We start from the raw sequence: 23,713 nt of genomic DNA, 5'->3' as shown, positions 1-23,713 counted from the left end.
ACTGATTAATGTCTACAGGGAAATAAACTGTACCCTTGGATATAGCTACATATCTGTCTAGTCCTTGTTAAGACTAACAATAGAAAATCCTGACAAAGCTGTATGGAAATTGCTCTAACGTTAAATAAAAGTAACATTGTCACAGAGTAACTAAAATGACATATGGAGCAAAGCAATATTTAATCATGTTTAAGCAAGAAGTTAGAGATAGCAATTGTTACTTCATAAATCTTCCTTAAACTCTAACATTCTGTGTTAATATTCTTAATATCAGAGGTACTGATTTTACTTTTAGAAAGGACAATAAAACAAAGAGAAAAGGATCATACGCATTAAAAAATGGTAGAACATCACCACTTAAAGGAGATACGTTTTTCACATCATGTAATGCTAAGTTTTCTCAACCAATGAACAAATAAAGTTTGAGAAATGGATAGGCAAGCCAAGCTCAAAGAAAAAGATAGAATGAGGTTATAAATAACCAGATACCATTTTCCCCTGTAAGAATGAGAAGAGTTTAGGGCAAGTGCCAAAAGAAATAAAAAGCCAACCCCCAAGCTGAGAGCTAACCACTAAAGGAAACAATCTGAAAACCAAGCACATGAAAGACCCTAAGAAGTAAGAATTATGTTCTTAATTTTGGTAGCTGGATCAGGATATAAAACTGAAGAAATACTTATACGACAAGACAATTTAAAGAGAAAAGAGAAAAAGGCCTAAAGTAGAGAAATAAATGCATAGTAGGCTCAAAATCAAGTTTTAATATGCAAACTCTGTTCTTTTAATAAAAAGAATCTTTCAATGGACTATGAATACATTTTTCTTCTTCCTCCAATGCCACCAGATGTATTTCTGTTCCTTTATGGTGAAAGAAAATATACAGTGAAAATCAGGCCACATAGTCTAATGGAAAAACACCTTGACTCACACAACCTCTTATTTCTATATCTGACCTTTCCTTTTAACTACAGATATCTATATTTGATAATATATTCAACATCTGTTCTTGAGTAACTCAAAAGTATCAAAACAAAACCTTCATAGCTAGTCCTTTTACAGGGTTTTTCTACATCAGCTAATTTTACTACTATCCATTCCATCCTGCAAACTGAAAACCTGGAATTCATCTCTGATAATTAATTTCCTCTAATTAACCTCTGTGTTCACCCATCAACAATGTCTGGACTGAAGAACATCCTACTAAAGAATGAATGGGCTAACCAAGAAGTTAAAGAGGAAATTAAAAAGTATATGGAAACCAATGAAAAAGATAACAGCATAAACCAAAACCTCTGGGACGCAGCAAAGATGGTCTTAAGATGAAAGTATATAGCAATCCAGGCCTTACTAAAGAAGGAAGAAATTCTCATATACACAGCCTAATCTTACACCTTAAAGAGCTGGAAAAAGAACAGCAAATAAAACCCAAATCAGCACAAGACAGGAAATAATAAAGATTAGAGCAAAAATTAATGCTATGGAAACCAGAAAAACAGTAGAACACATCAATGAAACCAGAAGCTGGTTCTTTGAAAGAATTAACAAAATTGATAAAACACTAGCCAGTTTGTTCAAAAAGAAAAAGAAAAAGACCCAAATAAATGAAATCAAGAATGAAAGAGGAGAGATCACAACCAACATAGCAGAAATAAAAACAATAATAAGATAATATTATGAGCAATTATATGCCAGTAAAATGGGCAATCTGGTAGAAATGGACAAATTCCTAGAAACATATATTCTGCCAAAACTGAAACAGGAAGAAATAGAAAATTTGAACAGACCCATAACCAGGAAGGAAATCGAATTAGTAATCAAAAATCTCCCAAAAAACAAGAGTCCAGGGTCAGATGGAGTTCCAGGGGAATTCTATGAAACAATTAACGAAATGTTAACACCTATTCTCTTGAAGATGTTCCAAAAAATAGAAATGGAAGGAAAACTTCCAAACTCTTTCTATGAAGCCAGTATTACCTTGATTCCAAAACCAGACAGAGACCCCACTAAAAAGGAGAACTATAGACTATATATATATATAAACATGGATGCAAAAATTCTCAACAAGATACTAGCCAACTGGATCCAACAAAACATTAAAAAAAATTATTGACCACAGCCAAGTGGGATTTATACCTGGGTTGCAGGGCTGGTTCAATATCTGCAAAACAATTAACGTGATTCATCACATCAATAAAAGAAAGGACAAGAACCATATGATCCTCTCAATGGATGTAGAGAAAGCATTTGACAAAAGACAGCATCCTTTCTTCAACGTTTTTTTTTTTTTTAATTTATTTTTGGGACAGAGAGAGACAGAGCATGAACGGGGGAGGGGCAGAGAGAGAGGGAGACACAGAATCAGAAACAGGCTCCAGGCTCTGAGCCATCAGCCCAGAGCCTGACGCGGGGCTCGAACTCACGGACCGCGAGATCGTGACCTGGCTGAAGTCGGACGCTTAACCGACTGCGCCACCCAGGCGCCCCGACAGCATCCTTTCTTGATAAAAACCCTCAAGAAAGTAGGGATAAGAAAGAGCATACCTCGAGATCATAAAAGCCCTACATGAAAGACCCAACATTAATATCGTCTTCAATGGGGAAAAACTGACAGCTTTCCCCTGAATGGCAAGAACAAGACAGGGATGTCCACTCTTGTCACTGTTATCCACATAGTATTGGAAGTCTTAGCCTCTGCAATCAGACAACACAAAGAAATAAAAGGCATCCAAATTGGCCAGGAGGAGGTCAAACTTCCACTCTTCACTGGTGACATGATACTCTATATGGAAAACCCAAAAGATTCCACCAAAAAACCACTAGAACTGATTCATGAATTTAGCAAAGTTGCAAGATATAAAGCCAATGCACAGAAATCAGTTGCATCCCTATACACCAACAATGAAGCAACAGAAAGGAAATCAAGAAATAAATTTTTCATTTTTATAATTGCACAAAAACCATAAAATACCTAGGAATTAATCTAAACAAAGAGGTGAAAAATCTATACACTGAAACTACAGAAAGCTTATGAAAGAAATTGAGAAAGACACAAAAAAATGGAAAAAGATTCCATGCTCCTGGATAGGAAGAACAAATATTGTTAAAATGTCGATAGTACCCAAAGCAATCTACATATTCAATGCAATCCCTATCAGAATAGCACCAGCACTCTTCACAGAGCTAGAACAACAATCCTAAAATTTGTATGGAACTAGAAAAGACCCCGAATACCATAGCAATCTTGAAAAAGAAAACCAAAGCTGGAGGCATCACAATTCCAGACTTCAAGCTGTATTACAAAGCTGTAATCATCAATATAGTATGGTACTGGCACAAGAACAGACACACAGATCAATGGAACAGAATAGAGAACCCAGAAATGGACCCATAAACGTATGGCCAACTAATCTTTGACAAAGTAGGAAAGAATATCCAATGGAATAAAGACAGTCTCTTCAGCAAGTGGTGCTGGGAAAACTGGACAGTGACATGCAGAACAATGAACCTGGACCACTTTCTTACACCATACACAAAAATAAACTCAAAATGAATGAAAGACATAAATGTAAGGCAGGAACCATCAAAATCCTCGAGGAGAAATCAGGCAAAAACCTCTGCGATCTTGGCCACAGCAACTTCTTACTCAACACATCTCCAGAGGCAAGGGAAACAAAAGCAAAAATGAACTACTGGGACCTCATCAAAATAAAAAGCTTCTGCCCAGCAAGGAAACAATCAGCAAAACTAAAAGGCAACCAACAGAATGGGGGAATATATTTGCAGATCACATATCAGATAAGGGGTTAGGATCCAAAATCTAGAAAGAATTATCAAACTCAACACCCCTCAAAAAAAAATAATCCAGTGAAGACATGGGCAAAAGACATGAATAGACGCTTCTCCAAAGAAGACATCCAGATGGCCAACCGACACATGAAAAAATGCTCAACTTCACTCATCATCAGGGAAATACAAATCAAAACCACAATGACATACCAACTCACACCTGTCAGAATGGCTAACATTAACAACCCAAGCAACAAGAGATGTTGGCGAGGATGCGGAGAAAAAGAATCTCTTTTGCTTTGTTGGTGGGAATGCAAGCTGGTGCAGCCACTCTAGAAAACAGTATGGAGGTTCCTCAAAAAACTAAAAACAGAACTACACTGTGATCCAGCAATTGCACTACTAGGTATTTATCCAAGGGACACAGGTGTGTGTTTCAAAGGGACACATGCACCCCCATGTCTATAGCAGCACTATGAACAATAACCAAAGTATGAAAAGAGCCCAAATGTCCATTGATGGGTGAATGGATAAAAAAGATGTCGTATATATATACAATGGAGTATTACTTGGCAATCCAAAAGAATGAAATCTTCCCATTTGCAACTACATGGATGGAATTGGAGGGTATTATGCTAAGTGAAATTAGTCAGAGAAAGGCAAATATCATATGACTTCACTCATATGAGAACTTTAATAGACAAAACAGATGAACATATGGAAGGGAAACAAAAATCATATAAAAACAGGGAGGGGCACAAAACGTAAGAGACTCATAAATATGGAGAACAAACTGAGGGTTACTGGAGGGGTTGTGAGGGGGGGGATGGACTAAATGGGTAATGGGCACTAAGGAATCTACTCCTGAAATCATCGTTGCACTATATGCTAACTAATTTGGATGTAAATTCTAAAAAATAAAAAATAAAATTAAAAAATAAAAGTTTCAAACTAAATTATAAGAAATATAAAATTACATAAAGTAGAGAATTATGAAACTTATGTTCAGACAGTTGTAAGCAGACTTAGCAAAATTATTTGACAGAATATGAGAACATATTTCCCCCTAGGGGGAAAGAGTGCCCTTGGCAAAGTAGAAGGTCCAGACATTGAGCTCAATTGTGGGGGCTATATGCAGTACTTTTTAACTTTATTTAAATCCAAGTTAGTTAACATATAGTGTAGTAATGGTTTCATGAGTAGAATTTAGTGATTCATCACTTATATATAACACCCAGTGCTCATCCCAGCAAGTGCCCTCCTTAACACCCATTTAACCCATCCCCCCACCCAACACTTCTCCAGCAACCCTCACTTTGTTCTTGGTATTTAATAGTCTCTTACAGTTTCCCTCTCTCTCTGTTTATATCTTTTTTTCCCTTCCCTTCCCATATGTTTATTTGTTTTGTTTCTTAAATTCCACATAGGAGTGAAGTCATTGATTTGTCTTTCTTTGACTTATTTCACTTAGCAGAATACATTCTAGTTTCATCCACGTTGTTAGAAATGGCAAGATTTCATTCTTTTTGATCATTGAGTAATATTCCAGAGAGCGTGTGTGTGTGTGTGTGCGTGCGTGCGTGTGTGTGTGTACACCATATCTTCTTTATCCATTCTTCAGTCGATGGACATTTGTGCTCTTTACATACTTTGACTATTGTTGATAGTGCTACTATAAACATTGGGGTGCATGTGCCCCTTCAAAGCAGCATTTTTATATCCTTTGGATAAATTCCTATTAGTGCAATTCTGGATTGTAGGGTAGTCGTATTTTTAATTTTTTGAGGAACCTCCATACTATTCTCTAGAATAGCTGCACCAGTTTTCATCCACACCAGCAGTAATAGTAGTAGTTTTAAATACTTGCTACTAAGTGTTGGTGCCAGAGTTGTTAATTTTAGCCCTTCTGACAGGTGTGAGGTGATAACTCATTGTGGTTTTGATTTGTATTTCCCTGATGATGAGTGATGTTGAGCATTTTTTCATGTGTCTGTTAGCCATCTGGATGTCTTCTTTTGAAATGTGTCTGTTTCTTTCTTTTGCCCATTTCTTCACTGAATTATTTGTCTTTCGGCTGTTGACTTTGATAAGTGCTTTATAGATTTTGGATACTAACCCTTTATCAGATATGTCATTTGCAAATATCTTCTCCCATTAGGTAGGCTGCCTTTTAGTTTTGTTGGTTGTTTCCTTTGCTGTGAAGAATTTTTTATCTTGATGAAGTCCCAACAGTTCATAGTTCATTTTTGCTTTTGTTTCTCTTGCCTCCAGAGACATGCCTAGTAAGAAGTTGCTGTGGCTGAGATCAAAGAGGTTGTTGCCTATTTTCTCCTCCATGATTTTGATGGTTTCCTGTCTTACATTTCAGTATTTCATCCGTTTTGAGCTTATTGTTGTGTATGGTGTAAGAAAGTGGTCCAGGTTCATTGTTCTGCATGTCACTCTCCAGTTTTCCCAGCACCACTTGCTGAAGAGACTGGCTTTATTCCATCAGATATTCTTTCCTGCTTTGTCAAAGATTAGTTGGCCATACGTTTATGGGTCCATTTCTGGGTTCTCTATTCTGTTCCATTGATCTGTGTGTCTGTTCTTGTGCCAGTACCATACTATATTGATGATTACAGCTTTGTAATACAGCTTGAAGTCTGGAATTGTGATGCCTCCAGCTTTGGTTTTCTTTTTCAACATTACTTTGCCTATTTGGGGTCTTTTCTAATTCTATACAAATTTTAGGATTGTTGTTCTAGCTCTGTAAAGAATGCTGCTGTTATTTTGATAGGGATTGCACTGAATGTGTACATTGCTTTGGGCAGTATCGACATTTTAACAATGTTTTTTCTTCTGATCTATGAGCATGGAATGTTTTTTCATTTCTTCGTGTTTCCTTCAATTTCTTTCATAAGTTTTCTATTGTTTTCAGCATACAGATCTTTTACCTCATTGGTTAGTTTTATTCCTAGGTATTTTATGGTGTTTGGTGCAATTGTAAAAATGAAAAATCAATTCCTTGATTTCTTTTTCTGCTGCTTCATTATTGGTGTATAGAAATGCAACTGATTTCTGGACATTGATCTTATATCCTGGGACTTTCCTGAATTCATGTATCAGTTCTAGCAGTTTTGGGTTGAGTTTGCAGTATTTTAATTTAAAAAACCAAGTTTGTGCATGACAGTTTACTTATGTTATCTAAAATAACATGGAATTACAAAAATATGGGTATCTTACATACATTTCGTTGCAAATACATTTTGCATTTTGTTGGAAAATAATTCAGTAGAGCTTCAGTAATAGTCCCCCTCTGCTACCTACTCTGAGAATCAGTGCACCCTTTGTTTTTAAAAGCCCCATGAGACAAACAGCCAATATTCCTTATTATCATTCTTCTACCTCCAGGAGCCACATTTCAGGAATGAATAGATGTTAAAAATGGTAAATAGCACAGAAAGTCATTACGAATGAAGCTTAAAGTCCAACGTAAAGCAGGGATCACAATTTAGTGGTTTGTGAGTTATCGCATTCTGTCATGAGATTTTCTATAACATTGTAAGTTGTTTTGTATCGAAATTTCTTCTGATCTTTTGTGGCACTGAAGAAGGAAAGTGTATCTCCATGACAATATGGATATTTAAAAGGCTGTATGAGAAAATTTTAGATGAAAGATAAGCTTATGGTTTAATAGTGAATAATACCCATTAAAATGCAGAAGTATAGAGTCATTTTAGGTTCACTTCCACTCATCCAGGCAGCAGATACCAGACTTTAAAGGAAAAAAATAAAAAGATTTTGAAAAGAAAAGGAAACACAATGAGGACAATATATACAAATGCAATTAAGTTTGAGAAATATTCCATGCACAAGATAAATTGAAGAAAGTAAAATGTAAAATGAATTGAATTCATCTGATGGATTTGTTCTCAGTAAATTGGAAGTATTATAGAAAGCAATGAAAGAGCATTTGGAAGTAATGGTGATATTTAAAGCTAAAACACAGAAATGCTGCCATTTTTTGTTGCATAAATGTGCACTAGACAACAATTAATTACACTTTCCCCTCTTAGTTCAAATATTCGGTTCTGCCACATTTTTGTTTTTTTATTACCTATCAATAAAAACTGAGAGTTTTTTGGAGGTCTCTTGTCAGAAAAATGGAATAAATAAAAGCAAAAGAAAATGTTTTGGAGACATCAGAAGATCACCCATATTTTACTTTCTCCATGCATAAAATAGTTGATCTGTTTTCAGATTACCTATAAAATGTCATAATGCTACTTTACAGTCATCTGCAGACAGGGTGGAGAATGAATAAAGTGAAGAATGACTAATGATATGTTAGAGGGAGAAAAGTCAAAATTCAAACAAGAGTTGAATAACAAAATAGTTCTGAATTATAGGGCTGAGGCAAATTATTATGCCTCATGGTCTTTGATGAATATCTTTAAGAATGTATGTGTATTATTTTGGCCTCCTTGGAAAGGGCTTTCTTATTATTTGAATATAATTAGAAAATCCAGTAATGAGAAGAGAAAACCTTAATTAAAAATTACATTTAAGGCATATAAAGTTCTAAATGTCATCCCTAGTTCAATCTGTGTCAATCTATCTGAAATATCAGAATTATAATATTCTGCTCTTAAATAGAAGTCCTATTAACTATTTTGGGTAAAGAAGGATATGAACTGCAAAAGATAATTAAAGTCTGAAAGCAATAGTGATGGAATCAAAAGATGACATACATATTAAGAAGTACAAATCTTAAGACATGTAATCATTTCAAAGTTAAATGTATGTGGAGCATTTAAGAAGTGTTCACTTTAAAACAACTTTATAATAATGTTCATAATTATTTAGCATTGTTTATACCATTAGAAGAATTCTATTATGACTCCTAAAAGCAATACATCCTCAGAAACATTCATAATCTTTCAAAGTATTTTCACACAAGGACCATTATGCAAATTTCAGGTCAAAAAATTACAAATGAATAAGAAACACACTTACATTTCATATGGAAAATAAGAAATGCCAAAATTGATATATGGTCTATCTCATCAAATAAAGAGAATTATTTTTCTTGTAGATTACAGAAGAAAAGTTCATATTCAAAAATACAATGTCTGGAATTTAAACTCCTAATAATATTATTAGAATTTCTTCCTCAGTTTTCATTTTGTTTAAACATCTACCAATCACATTTTTCAGATTTACATGAGGCCAGTATCAGTATAGCAAAAAGCTTTCACATTCTGAATTAAGGTTTGATGCACTGCCACCTTGTGATTATAGGAAGAAAGTTCAAGCCTTTGGGGAAATGTATTTCTGTTGAGCTGAGAGCTCAAGATCACATTTACTTGAATGTTGGGCATGAAACTAGCACTCAATAATTTACCTTAGTAAGAAGAAAGCTGGTTAAAGGTAAGACATAATAGTACAGGGCAGTTTAAATCTCAGCTGCACTTACATTGGGGCCTGAGAATGTTACTTAGTATTTCTGAGCCTCAGTTTACATGTCTATAAAGTAGACATAATGATATGATGACTTCAAAAGGTTGTCTCAACAAATGAATATGATAAGATACATGGTTGATCATAGTATATGGCATATCACAAACCCTGTAAGTAATCATAAAATTATTTTGAAAAGCCAATTTTCAAGTGATTTCATAACCAAGGCCAATGCTACTTTCTCTGTAACACTGCTGAAGGTATTAGTACTTCTATAGCAAAAAGAAAAATTGAATGGTTTATAGTAGGACTAGTGACATTTATAGCTGCTATTTCAAAAGTGGAAAGAATACATCAGAATTCTAGGTTTGAATTTTCTTTCCATCATTTTAGAATGCAATCATAACATAGTGCTGCGTTCCATTTCTATGTGTATTTCCCACTGAACTAGCAGCTATGGTATTGTCTAATACTCTCTTTCACACATCAAGTACATACCTCTCACATAGTACATGTTCAACAATTATTTTTGTAAGATCTGAATAGCATGTTGCCAACATGCTAGATTTAGTTTAATAGGCACTTTGTCCCTATTACAATTCAGTCATTGAAATAGTTGGTTATAAGCAAATGAATGAAACTTAGTTCCAAATTATTAAGAACTATGAACACAACTAACAGAATAAGTTAGGAGTATATGAAAATTGCCACAGATTTATAAACAAAAGAAGAAACAAAGTGTACAGAGGAGGTAAACTAGAAAAACAAAAAATAAAGAGAAGCATTCCATTTCTCTGCTAGAAACTTTCTCCTTGTAGCTACCAGCAATTTTTTTAATGTTTATTTATTTTTGAGAGAAAGCATGAACTAGGGAGGGGCAGAGGGAGGGGAACAGAGGATATGAAACAGGCTACGCGCTGACAGCAGTGAACCCGATGCAGAGTTTGAACTCATGAATCCTGAGATCATGACCTGAGCCAAAGTCAGACACTTAACCAACTGAGCCACCCAGGTGCCCCAGCCACTAGCAGTTTTTAATGGTTGATTTGGCAAATATAGGGATGAATAAAGTGAATTTGCACAAGCAGAATTAATGACTTCTTAAAAGGTTAGTACAGATGAAATTACATTCGAGTACATGACCATTTCCAGAACAAGCCTCTAAAGTGGAAAACTATTTGGAAAATTTTCACGGTAAAATTGTACCCCATTCCTGTACATCTTTTTTTTTTTTTTTTTTTTTTTTTTATTTTTAAAAATTTTAATGTCACATCAACATGGGTCTAACAAAAAAACCTGAACACGCACACTGTGAACTTACACCATCCACCCAAAAAAGCATTTTAAAAAACACGTAATGAGGTTAATATCAAAATTAAGCTACCTATGTTATGACTGTAATTTTCTAAATGAGCCTAATTATCCTTAAAATCATGAATTTTAGGACATAAAGATAGCTCCCGCTCACTAACAGTAATCGTGAGGGTAATCGTAAGGGTCCAAGTCGATCTGCACTGAAGTATGAGCTCTGTTCAGTCGCATTGGAATTCCTTCAGCAAGGAGTGTTCTCAGCGTGGACACATCAGCAACCAAGCGGTTCACCTTCGGATAACCAATAAGTCTTTTCAGGGGTACATAAAACCTCTTTCTCACAGAGTAGGGTTTGGGGGACTTCTCTATTTGGGCTACTTGGGCATCGGTGAGGAATAATCCGGGCCGTCTGACCAAGCCACTGTCAGTGTCTTCTTCTGACTCGGGTTCACTGGATTCCTTTCTCTTCATAATCCAGACATACTTCTGTCTTATGGCTTCGACTTCTTTTAACACCTCCGTACACAATACAAACAGGAGGAAGTGTTTTTGCTGTAAACTCGGGAATGAGGCTGTAAAAACAACTTGATAAGCATGTTCCTCTGGCTCTGAAACGCGGGATCCAGTTGGTTTTGCCAGGATCCAGCTGCCAGGATCCGGTTGCTTTTTCTTGAAGATCCCTATCTGGGTACAGTATCCAACATGCTTAGCCCATGGCGGTGGAGCACCCACACCAGTAAACTCTACAGTGTAACTATAGAGTTTTGCCACATTTGAAGCCCAGTGTTGAAACTGCGTTTGGTTCCACTCAAACTTGTGATCTGAATTTCTAAAGGTCGATGCTGGAAACAGGGGATTGAAATCTGAGTTTGGTGTGCTGATAACAACCATGCCTGGACAAAAGTACCCAAATACAACTTCGGGAAACTTGGCCAGATCTTCTGAATCCAAATGTTCTATTAATTCAATACATGTTATCAAGTCAAATCCAAGCAAGCGGGAGTCTTTCTCTACAGCAGAGCCACGATACAAGACAATACTCAAATCTAGGTCCCTAGGACCTAAATGATCCCCTATTGACGGAGACAACTTATCACTGTTCCAATCTAATAGACGATCCATGAGGAGATCTACTCCAACAAGTTCTTGAACACAACTATGGAATTTCAGCATGCATAAGAGTGTGGCGTTACCACACCCCAAGTCTGCAACCTTCTTTGGTTTATATTGATTGACTATATCTTTAACAAAGAAGTATCTTTGTTTGTATAATGGAGGTCTGAACTCGATCACGTTCTTGCGTGGAACAGTGCTGCGCTGAAACTCTTCCATGCTGTTTTTTTCCATTTTGTTTCCAAGTTTGAAGCTTCGTTGAGACAAAAAGCAGATTTCTCCTTCAAGTTCTATGAATCAGCAATAACTCTTCTGCACCGATGCAGCGGTGAGATACCAGGGAGAGAGCCCTGTACATCTTTTTAAAAAGAATTATTTAAATCTTAGGTGGTCAAGAGAAGATTCATTTTGATCAAAGAGCAGGAAACCTGCTTTTGCATCATCATGCCTAGCAACATAAAAGAAACATGCAAGAGGCAGCCTGAAAACCTCTTCTTTTTCTACCATATTTATGAAGAGGCTAGCGTCCCTGAGTCCACAGATCTAACTATAACTGGATTTTGATAGTGGGAAGAGGAAAACGGACAAGGAGACAGATGAACAAAGAGTCTAAAGATGTTGGTGAAATTCTCACCAGAGCCAAAAAAATATCAAGTAGCTGTCAGAGTGCATGTTATTGATGTTATTAAAACCTAGTTGGAGCAATAAATATTGCTTTGAGGTCACAGTGTGGCTCCCACTTCTACTCTTGCACTCAGTGTGCTGTGAATCATATTTAAGTTGAACTTTACTAACTCTTCACAGACATCCCATGAAACAAGGTGCAAAAGTGCTCCTGTAGGAGAGACACCAACAAGGAGCATTTTCAGCAGTGCCTGCCACAGGCAGAGGGGAGTAGGCAATAATCCATCATATACTCTAGAAAACATCCTTTTGTCAACAATTCAAATTAGTGATTAACAAAAAATGGCTAATTCAGTAGAAGATACATATAAGAAGTATCCACTATATATGTGTGTGTGTGTGTGTGTGTGTATAATACACAAAAATGTTGTGGGAGCTAAAACATATAAAATATATTAAGTCTGCATATATCAAAACTTCTGTTTACTTTCTTTAAAAAAATTTTTTTAATGTTTATTTATTTTTGAGACAGGAAGAGAGACAGCGTGGGAGCAGGACAGGGGCAAAGACACAGAATCCAAAGCAGGCTCCAGGCTCTGAGCTGTAAGCACAGAAGCTGACACGGGGCTCAAACCCAGGAACCATGAAATCATGACCTGAGCCAAAGTCAGATGTTTAACCACCTGAGCCACCCAGGTGCCCCTGCTTACTTTCTTGAAGAGAAAGAAAATGAAGCAGAGGACAATGGATAGTACAATAAAGGAAAAGCAAAGAGAAAGTAATAGCCAAGACTTTTCCTGCATTCTGGAGAAGATCATTCCCAAGGAGCAGCAGAATGAACAATGAAAGGAGATAAGATTCATGCTTTACACATTCATTCATTTAACAAATGAAGGAGCTTACCTTCTAAAGAGAATAAACACTAAAGAAGCATGGGAAAGATAATTTCACAAAATGAGAGGCAAGAAGAAAAAAAAAGAAATGCAGTGATGTAATTAACTGTGCTGGGAGGAAGGACTAACTATACTGTAGAATCTGGGAAGTCTTTTCTAAGGTGTTGAAATTATTTGTATTGAGGCCTTGATGATAGATGGAACCAGACCTGTGAAAATCTGAGGAAAGGGTGTATCAAACAGAGAAAAGCAGCTGGTGGAAAGTCATTGCTGCAGCAACTCACTGCTTTCCGGAGCTTGATGATGGAACCGAACCATATGTGTTGTGAGATTGGGTCTGAGACAGAAGTTAGATTATGTCAGATCTTCAAAGTCATGTCAAGAACTTTGGATTTTTTTAATCTATTTTTTTGACTTATTTATTTTGTGAGATAGAGAGTGGGCAGAGGAGGGGCAGAAAGAGAGGGGGAGAGAGAATCCCAAGCAGGCTCCGTGCTGTCAGCCCAGCGCCCAATGCAGGGCTTGATCCCATGGACCTTGAAATTATGACCTGAGCTGAGATCAAGAGCTGGATGCTTAACAGAATGAGCCGCCCAGGTGCCCCTCAAGGACTTTGGAGTTTAGTCTACGTAAAATGAAAAACCACTAGAAGTTTTCAATAAAGGGAATGAAGTAATCAGTTAAAAAAAAATCGAAGAATAATTCTGGAAATGGATTAGAGAGGGTCTAAAATGACAAGTTAAAAGATTTAGGACTTACTTTTGAATAATGAGTGTCTAAGGGGAGAACAAATGGTTTTCCAACTGGAACCTTAGGAAAATGGATGGGATACAGAGATAAAGCTGGAAAACTACGTATTTTTAAAGTCCCTTATTTGGTCTATATTGTACCTCTGATAAATGGAGGCCTTCATTATTTGACTCCAGCCTAACCTTAAGTGCCATCTGTAACATTATCCAACATCTTACCTCTACTTCTTTTTTTTAATTTTTTTAATGTTTATTTATTTTTGAGAGACAGAGTGTGAGTGGGGGAGGGGCAGAGAGAGAGAAGGAGACACTAAACTCAAAGCAGGCTCCAGGCTCCATGCTGTCAGCACATATCCTGACGCAGGGCTGGAACTCACAAACCACGAGATCATGACCTGAGCTGAAGTTGGATGCTTAACCGACTGAGCCAGCCAGGTGCCCCTTTACTCTTAACTCTTAATGAAATCCTTCCCCTAACCTCAAATCCCCATGAATGCTCTTGTTCCCATAGGGACTTTCGCTTATCTTTCAAGACTGAGCTCAACTGTGACCTGCATGTGAAATATTTACTTTTACTTAACACTGTAGGGATTTGATGAAGTGAGAGGTTTTAGTAAAATTAAGATTAAGAAGCTCCATGACATGAGGGATCCATTGCATATTTTCCCCTCCAAAGCATCATTTGGCAAGGCACAAAATGACCTGCATTTGAAGGAATGACCTTTTTAAAATTAATTCATATTTTTATTCTTCTTGTCTTCTCACCTACCTCTCGAATTTTATTTTTCTCCTTATTAAAAAAGAATAAGGATTATTTCTGGACACCAGGCTCATCTAGTTAACATAATTAGACACAGTAGAGTTTCTTTTCCCAGGAACATTAACTTTTTATGACTCAGATCTCTTAGGTACCCCTTCCACTGGGTAGAAGACTAGCACCTTTAGGTAGGAGGTGAGGGTTTCCTGGAGTTCTAAATAATCTTCCTAAGTAATCCTTCTTCCCATCACAGTGAAGTTCCACATTTTCAACATGCCTTTAATTAATTTCAAATGAACCAAGGTAACAGGTACCACACCTTACTACTTTAGTAACTGGGTATACCCTGAAGTACCTCCTCTCATTTGTTTGGGAATTGCCCTATTTTATTTTTTCATATTCATTACCATTAGATCTATTGTTGCACAGATTTTTAAATTCTTTCTTTGATCAAGAAAACTGTTTCGGTCTTCTTCCTATCCTCTGCTCTGTTTCTATATGGAACAGAATAATTGCTCAATAAGTATTTGTTAAATGAATACATAAATACTTCATAAAATATTAACACAGTTTACAGGACCCCTACAATCCCACAGTTAAGAATAGTTCTTAGCAGCAATCAATCAAGCATATTTGTCAATATGCCAAATCCTTCTCCAGAGTGACTGATGCTCTTGGACATCTGGCTAATAGTGTCCAAGACAATTACTATACGTATTTTACACCGCATAACTTCTGACTAACAACATTTGGCATAAACCAGGCAATATATTCATAGACAGAGCATTCTCTAATGGCAGTTCCATGATAATGACAGCTTAATCCACTTCTCCATTCTTTTCATATATATCTATGACTATAGATAGCTTACAGAGAATCTTCTCTAACAATAGTTAGTCCCTCATAGCTGTCCAGATCAAAAGAGATCTTCACTGGGTTTTCACACTCTAGTCTTAGGTTTCAAACATCAAGGGAAGCTCTTTTTAACACTGATTTAGAGGGCATTTCATTTAGTGCTGGTATCTTCAGGAAGTTCTTTGTAGATGCCTCATCCTTGTAGCAGAATGGTACTCCAGTGATTAACTGCACTGTTTATTAAGATCAAACCCCCCACCCAATACCCTAGTTTTCACACATGAGTTCCTGATCTTGCCTTCATGGTGAGATCCTAGGTGTGCATCTTACTTGCTCTGAGAATAAAATATTTGAGTCTTTTCTCTCTTTTTTATATTTGTTCTAAGAAGAGCAGATCTTTCCTAAAACCTCATTGTTAGAATTTCATTCCCTGCCACATAAACATAAGCTATGAAGCCAAATATCACATTGTAATATTAATATTAGGCTAGCATCATGAAAAAAGTAAACTGTGGCTAAGACTAACTGGCAAAATTGTGATTTTGGCTCATAATTCTGAACCTCCCCTTGCCCAACCATGTTTATGGCCACCGGTCACCAACTTGAGCCTTATCTAATGGATAGTAACTCAGCAGCAGAAATACACATTTTTAATAGGGAGTTTATCATTATGGCCCAACCCCTGGTTGTCAAGATCCAGTTAATACAGTTGGTCCACAAATACCAGAGCAGTGATGCAGACTCAGAAAAGAACTGGAGAGTAAAAAAGGGAATCGAGGTAAGACCCCAGTTAAATTGACTTGGAATAAACACCCTGGGTAAGATGATAGCTTTGTGGTTGAATTACCAAGAACCTTGGGAGTTAACATAGAGTAGGCCAAGAACCAAGCTAAGGAAAGCAGAGTAATCCCCTACTCACCAAAAAGTTGTGATGGGTATCCTAATAAACCACCAGATTTAGTTCTCATCAAAACATGGCCTGGACAGGCAGAACTCAAACCCATTCTCCTGACCCATAAAGTTTTATTTTAATATGCCATATAATTAGCAGGTATAGGAAGAACACTCATTCTTTGCACATATACTGAAGATAGTTCTCTGATAGGCACTGGTTTTGAGTACCAATACACAAAGACAAGAAAAGCAAACCTACACCAAAATTCACAGGCTTTAAAAAAAGACAGAAAATTAAACAATTACAATACAATGTAATAATATGTGCAAAAATTACTGTGCACACCCAAAGGAAAATAATACTTATATAAATGTTTGAACAAAGGAGGTAACACAAAGTGACACTTGAAGCATTATTGGGAATTCAATAAAAGGACAATATAGTCATTTATTATATAAAAAGTCATAGCTTATACTATAAAATATTTTCTTATTTTGATAAAGAATATCTACTCAAAAACTACAGCAAGTATCATCCTTTGGTCAAACCCAGGTAGATAGGATGATCATTATTGCAAACTATATAACATTTTTCTAGAGGATATGACAAGTAAACAAAACAAAACAAAACAAAACAAAAAATAAAAAAAAACAGACTTTAAAAGGAAGAACAAAATTCTCAATATTAGATCATATAATTTTCATATCAGAAAACTGGTGGGGTGAATGAGCCAGTAAGATGGACAAAAACACATAGATAAGTGATAAATTTAAGAGTCTGACAAAGACGGATTTAAGAGTCAGGAGAAAGAAAAGAATCCAGAAAGACCCTATGTTTTCTATCATAGAGGTGATATCAACCTACAAAAATGGTACTGGATCAAAAATACATTTGGGATGGGTGGAAGGCAGAGATAAAGGAGAATGAATCTGATTTTGAATATAATGTGTTCAAGTTGACTAAGGCATTCCAGTGGAGAATTAATGTATTAATAAGAATAAATTATGTATTACTAATTTATGTATTAATAAGAATGGATTAGGCTATAGGATAGTAATACATATTCCCCCAAATCTTGGTATCTTGTATTAAACAAGATTTATTTCCCACTCTCACAAAATCTAGTTTAAGTTGGAAAGGTAGAAACATATCTCATCATGCAGCTCTGCTATCTAGGAGAGCAAGGGAAGAAGAAATTGGCTGGTGACATGACATGCTTTTTAAGGACAAGGTCTGTATAGATCTCATATCACTTTCATCCACAATACATTGACCAAAACTGAGTCATAATGACCCAACTTAGTGGTAAGAAAAGTTAGAAAATGCACTCCTGTGTTCCATGGAAGAACAACTTCTCTGACAAAAGAGAACTGAGAAATTGAAATTTGAGTTTGGGGATGAGATTTTCATTACATGTTTGCTGAGTAGTTAATGAATTTCTAAATCAGAACTCCAATTTCTTCATATGGAAAGAAAGTATAATATTTACATTATCTATTTTATAAGGCTGCTATGATAAAATCAAATTATTATGTGGAAGAACTAAATTCTAAAACAATACATAAAACAAAACAATTTTATTTAATGTAATATTGACTCTAGAAATATCAGTATAACCAGAAGGGACTTTACTTACTCTCTGCTCTTACTTGATACTTACTTCTTGTGCAGTAAAGTGAAAGTGTGCATATATGTTTATATGTGTGTGTGTGGTAGTTGGTTATCTATTCACAACTGAGAGCAGCAAAGAGTACCAGATAATTTGTCTCTTCCACTCATTTAGCCCTAACATTGGCAAACTTTTTCTGTAAGAGGTTGGTAGCACATATTTTAGGCTTTGTGGGCTATGATATCATGGCATATTACCACCATGACTACTAAATTCTGCCATTGTAGCAAGCAAGCAGTCACTAACAGTCAAAAAAAACACACCATTTTCTCTAAAATATAGGTGGCATACTTAAGACCACTGATTTAGCCAAAAGAGCCTCTTCTTCATTTATATAAAAAAAAAAAAAAGTACTTAGATCAAAAAGTTACAAATAGAACTACCCTATGGTCCATCACTTGTACTACTTGGTATTTACCCAAAGAATACAAAAATACTATTTCAAAGGGATACATGCCCCCTGATGTTTATAATAGCTTTATAACTTTATCAACAATAGCCAAATTATGGAAACAACTCCAGTGTCCATTGGCTGATAAATGGATAAGAAAGAGGTTGTGTGTGTGTGTGTGTGTGTGTGTGTGTGTGTGTGTGTATATATATATATATATATATATATATATATATATATATATAGGGCTAGAGAGTATTAGGCTAAGTGAAATAAGTCAGTCAGAGAAAGACAAATACCATATGATTCCACCCATATGTGGAATTTAAGATACAAAACAAATGAGCTAAGGGGGAAAAAGAAAGGCAAACTAAGAAATAGACCCTTAAGTATAGAACAATCTGATGGTTACCAGAGGGGAGGTTGATCAGAGGATGGGTTAAATAGGTGATAGGGATTAAGGGGTCTACTTGTGATGAGCACTGGGTGTTGTATAAGTGTTGAATCACTGTATTGTACACCTGAAACTTATATTACACTGTATGTTAAATAACTGGAATTTAAATAAAAACTTTTTTAAGGTACTTAGATATTGGATAGAATTTGATATGGAAGTATGGTGCTAAAGGCATTTTTAAAACCCCTCAACATCTTTGTTTTTAGCCCCTAAAATAATCAATATCTATCAGTAGTGTTGAATGAGCAAAAAAAGTTTCTCTTGCTCCAGGATAGGCACTAGTATATATCAATAAACTTACATAGAGAATAATGAAATATTTTTAATAGAGAAATCTTCATGGACATTATTAAACAGTAAAGACAAAGTAGAAAAAGATTAAGTGTCCATAAAACGTAAACAATGGAGGCCAACAAACTAGAAATGTCAGGCCCTTGAGTGAAGTTTGGGGAAATCAGTCAATCAGTTATGATAAAATTATCCGTTCTCACTATGATTATTTTTAGTTGAGAAATCGTTATGTACTACTAGACTTTATTGGATAAAGAAACACAGTAATTAAAATAGACAAAGCAATACTATTCATAATTTGTGATGCTGAGGAACTTATAAACAGACTGGTTGCCAATAGCCTCATCTGTACTTTTCTTCATCCTGTAAAATACCCAACTATCAAAATATTTACTTATGATGGGACTTCATAGCTACCATATCTGTTATTAATGTTTTTCTTTCCACTTTTATGTTTTACATCACACATTTACACAATCCTCTGTCGCTTTTAGAATGATATAGTAGTTTTCAAAATAGTAAATTCTCTACCAGTTACAATATGTAAGAACATAAAACTTAACCTCAGCAGGAAAGAAAAATGGATATTGTCATGAGATGCCTCTATTACCTTTACAACAGCTACTAAAAGAAGGTCTTGCTCCTAAGACATTGTTATTGGGTTGGGAAAAAAAATCTCTATATTCACAGTAGTATATGCTTGTACTTTCTAACAGGTTAACACAATGGAAGCCAATTATTCTGTTGGGTCAGAGGCCATTTACAGTAAAAAGACAGCCTGTTACAGAGGAGAAACCTCTTTTCACCTCTGCCCATAGGTTGCTGAATGATATCAGTTCAAACACTCTGATTATATTATGACAATTATATCAAAAAATGGCTTTCTCCTTCTTTAGCATTATCAATAATACAATTGGACATAGGAGTGAAGCTTTGTATATACTTTCTCATTTTCTCAACTTTGATTATCCTCTCCTTCATGCAGCTGCTTATTGATCTTACACTCAACCCCTTGACAACTGGATGTCTAAAATCTAACTTGCTAATTACATTTGCTGTGGTTCCAAAACAGACTCATGTCAGTGAGGCACCTGCAAATTGTATTTAATGGGCATATTATGTATTTAGAAACCCCATTATTCTCGCCTTCATTTGCAACTTTCTTACAAAATTTAAGTAGAAAATTTCCTATAACCCAGTCTATACAAACATTGCATTCTGAAATTTAATGTAAAACTATGTTATTGTGGTCTTATATTTGTTATATTTAATATGTTATTGTAAATATATTTTTATAGATATAAATCCAATACTTTCAATCAGTATTTATTGATTACCATTTTGTGGAAGACATTGTTCAAAGGACAGTGGCAGATACAATGAGATGAACTATAAGGAACTATTGTGATCAGAGCTATACAATAAATCATGGGTGATAAGAGTATGGCTGAGCTTTAAACAAATTCTGTGATAGTGGCAAGGAATGAAAATTAATGAGTTAATTCAATTATTAATCTGGAAAATAAATAAAACTCAAGAATATCTTTCCTAACAAATGTTCTTGCTACTGTTGTCTTACATTTTGCTATTATCATCACAATCCACTCAGTTATCCAGTTCTGAAGCTAGGAGTTGTCTTTTGCAAGGACTTACAATGTGAAGACATGAGTTCAAACTGTGCCTTCCTAAATCACTAGCTGTGTAACGTTAGGCAAGTTGTATAATCTTTCTAAGTCTCAATTTCCTCATGAACATGGTGGATAACTATTTGTACTTCTCTCGTGGGCTTATGGCTGAGGATCAAATAAGACAATATGAATCAAGGTTTGGTTTATGTAAACCACCCAACTCTTAACAAATGTGAGATGTTTCTTTTTATCTTTCATTTCCCCAATATTTATACTACTTAGAGCATACAATCATTATTCTTTTAATCCCGCCAGTTTTTATAATTGAAGACCACAAAGAATGGGGACAAGTAAAGAGCAGAGTTATCATCAGTCTCTGAATCATCTATGAACAAGGCCATCACATAAAAATATTTTCCTTCAAAATTGGAACATTAGAAGAGGAGGGAGATTATAGTTGCCATCAATATAGACTTGCTCAGTGGATGGTAATAAGTGTAGGAAAGGGAGGGAGTGTGTGGGCTCTTTCACTTTTTTCAAAAATTTCAGCCAAGATTCTGTCTTATTAAAACTCTGAAAAGTTAGATTAGTAATGTAACTCTTACTTGGGGACTCAATTGTATCATATGTTTCAATAATATTTTTATAGCAACATTTATCCCTCTAGTAAAGGATCTAGTCCAGGATCCTTTAATTTGGAATCATTTCTCAACTTTTATATTTTATAACATTGAAAAATTTAAAGAACACAGGCATTATAAAATGCCATTTAATTAATTTGTCTGATATATCTCTTGATGTGGAATAATAAATGCCACAGTTCCTAACTTCACAGACAAAATTGAATAAAGGATCAAAAGAAGGAATTAAGGAGGCATACATAGAAATTCTCAAACTTTGCCTAGTAAGCTTTTTTTTCTTAATAGCCTCAAACTGGAAACAAAAATAACAATAGTAGAGAAGATAAAACATTTTCATACAATGGAAAACTACACACCAATAAAGGAAAATAAACTCCTGATGCAAGCTACAAATATAGAAACATAATGTTGAGTAAAAGCAACCACAAATTAAAGAGCACCCAGTGAATTTCTCTATTCATACATATTTCAAGAACAAGCCAAACTAATCAATCTTACAAGTATGAAAATATGCCTAATCCTGTTGACGGTGGGGGGAACCACAAAGAAATTTCTAGGTAGCTAGAAGTGTTTTCTCTCTATCTGAGAGGAATGCTTGCACTATAAAATCATAAAAAGTTACAAATTGTATACTTAAAATTTATGCATTTTTCTGTGTTAATTATAATTCAGCCATACAAATACATGCAATATATATGTATAACATATTTAAGAATAAAAATATATAAAAAGAATATATAATTTACTTAATAACTTAGCTTGCCATTGCCCTGAAGAACTGCCCTGAAAAATAACATGAGGTATTGAGGTATTGTAAGAGAGGTATTGTAACATTAACTCTCATATGAGGCAGAAAAGTTTACAAATTGGTATAATTTACTGTTTACTTTTTAAAACCCTTATGCTCTTCTATCCAGTGGATGCATGTGCAGTGGTGAGTAGACATATGTCAAACTCTCTTCATATACTGGAAGAATATTTCCCCAATATTTGTGCTATTTCAGTGTAGTAGCCAAACATACAATATATTTAAATTTAATTTGCTTTTTTAACATTTTTTCATCACTTGTTTAGACAATAAAATTAACAAAAAATAAAATAATATAGACAATAAAAATAAAATAAGTAAAAACAATAAATCAAGTACCCATTTGTTGGGTTTGCCAGTTTTCAATGTCTAAATCCTCCCACTAAGGGCAATTTCAAGCTACTGCCATGACGTCACTAACCATGGAGTTGAGAATAGGTGGGTAGTAGCAATACAATTACGTAGTATTTCCACCAGACAGGTATAGTATATCTAAATAACCTCAAGAGCATATAAAGTAGTAAAATGTAGTCAAATAGTTAGGAAGTGATGGGTTGTGAGAAATTATTTTCTTTATTTCCAACATAGTTTATTTAATAGCTTATATACTTTAATGTTTAATATTGACTGTATTTAGCAAATTTGGTTCTCAAAATTCCTAAAAAATTAACAATCAGTTCCTGCAAACCAGTTTGAGATGGTTCCAGCTAAACACTACTTCTGCCAGTCTGTAGGCTTAATACACTACAATAAAAAATCTTCTCAAATCTTATAGCCAGATCCCCACAGTTCTTTTTATATAGCATAGTTTCCCCCTCTACAATTTGATATTGTGTATCAGCACTTTTTTGTGGCAGGATATGTATTCATGCACTGTTCCTTCACTAGTCTACAAGCTCCTTGATGACAGTTACTCTGTCTCTGGAATCTACCTATAGGCTCTTAGAACATAGAATAGCAGTGGGTATAAGAAGACATTCAATAAATACAGAAATACATTTATTCTAAACACATTAATCTTCCACTCTTAGCAATCTGTTTGACCAATAGCAAATTATTAGTCATGATTACTGTCAATCCAAAGAACTGAAGTCCAACTCAAAATACCTCAAGCAAAAATGATCATTCTTGGCACATGTAATTGGGAAGGATGCTAGGTGGCTCAACTCAAGATCAAAGAAAGAAATGTAGGAAAGCTATGCATTCAGGACATTTTCATAATTGCCTTGGTCCATCTCTGATTTCTGCTTGTCTCATTATCAACAATGCATCCTCAAAAAAATTTATTTATTTATTTATTTATTTATTTACACCAGTCTTATTGATTCATTCAACAAATATTTACTATCTGCTACCTGTGTGGTAGTGTGCTTGATATTGCAAATAGCATGCTGTAGAAGACA

General features: G+C 35.2%; 1 protein-coding gene across 1 annotated transcript; it reads right to left on the bottom strand.

Moving 5' to 3' along the window:
* Positions 1-10,473: 10,473 nt before the first annotated feature.
* On the bottom strand, positions 10,474-11,973 carry LOC131490324 (small RNA 2'-O-methyltransferase-like). The gene has a single exon (XM_058692573.1). The coding sequence runs from the start codon at positions 11,884-11,886 to the stop codon at positions 10,696-10,698; it is 1,191 nt and encodes a 396-aa protein (XP_058548556.1). The 5' UTR covers positions 11,887-11,973; the 3' UTR covers positions 10,474-10,695.
* Between the last annotated feature and the right edge of the window lie 11,740 nt (positions 11,974-23,713).

The sequence above is a fragment of the Neofelis nebulosa genome, chromosome 11 (assembly GCF_028018385.1).
Source record: "Neofelis nebulosa isolate mNeoNeb1 chromosome 11, mNeoNeb1.pri, whole genome shotgun sequence".
Taxonomy (NCBI): Eukaryota; Metazoa; Chordata; class Mammalia; order Carnivora; family Felidae; genus Neofelis; species Neofelis nebulosa.
The sequence above is the reverse complement of the archived record's forward strand: the minus strand, read 5'-3'. Positions and strand labels throughout refer to the sequence as shown.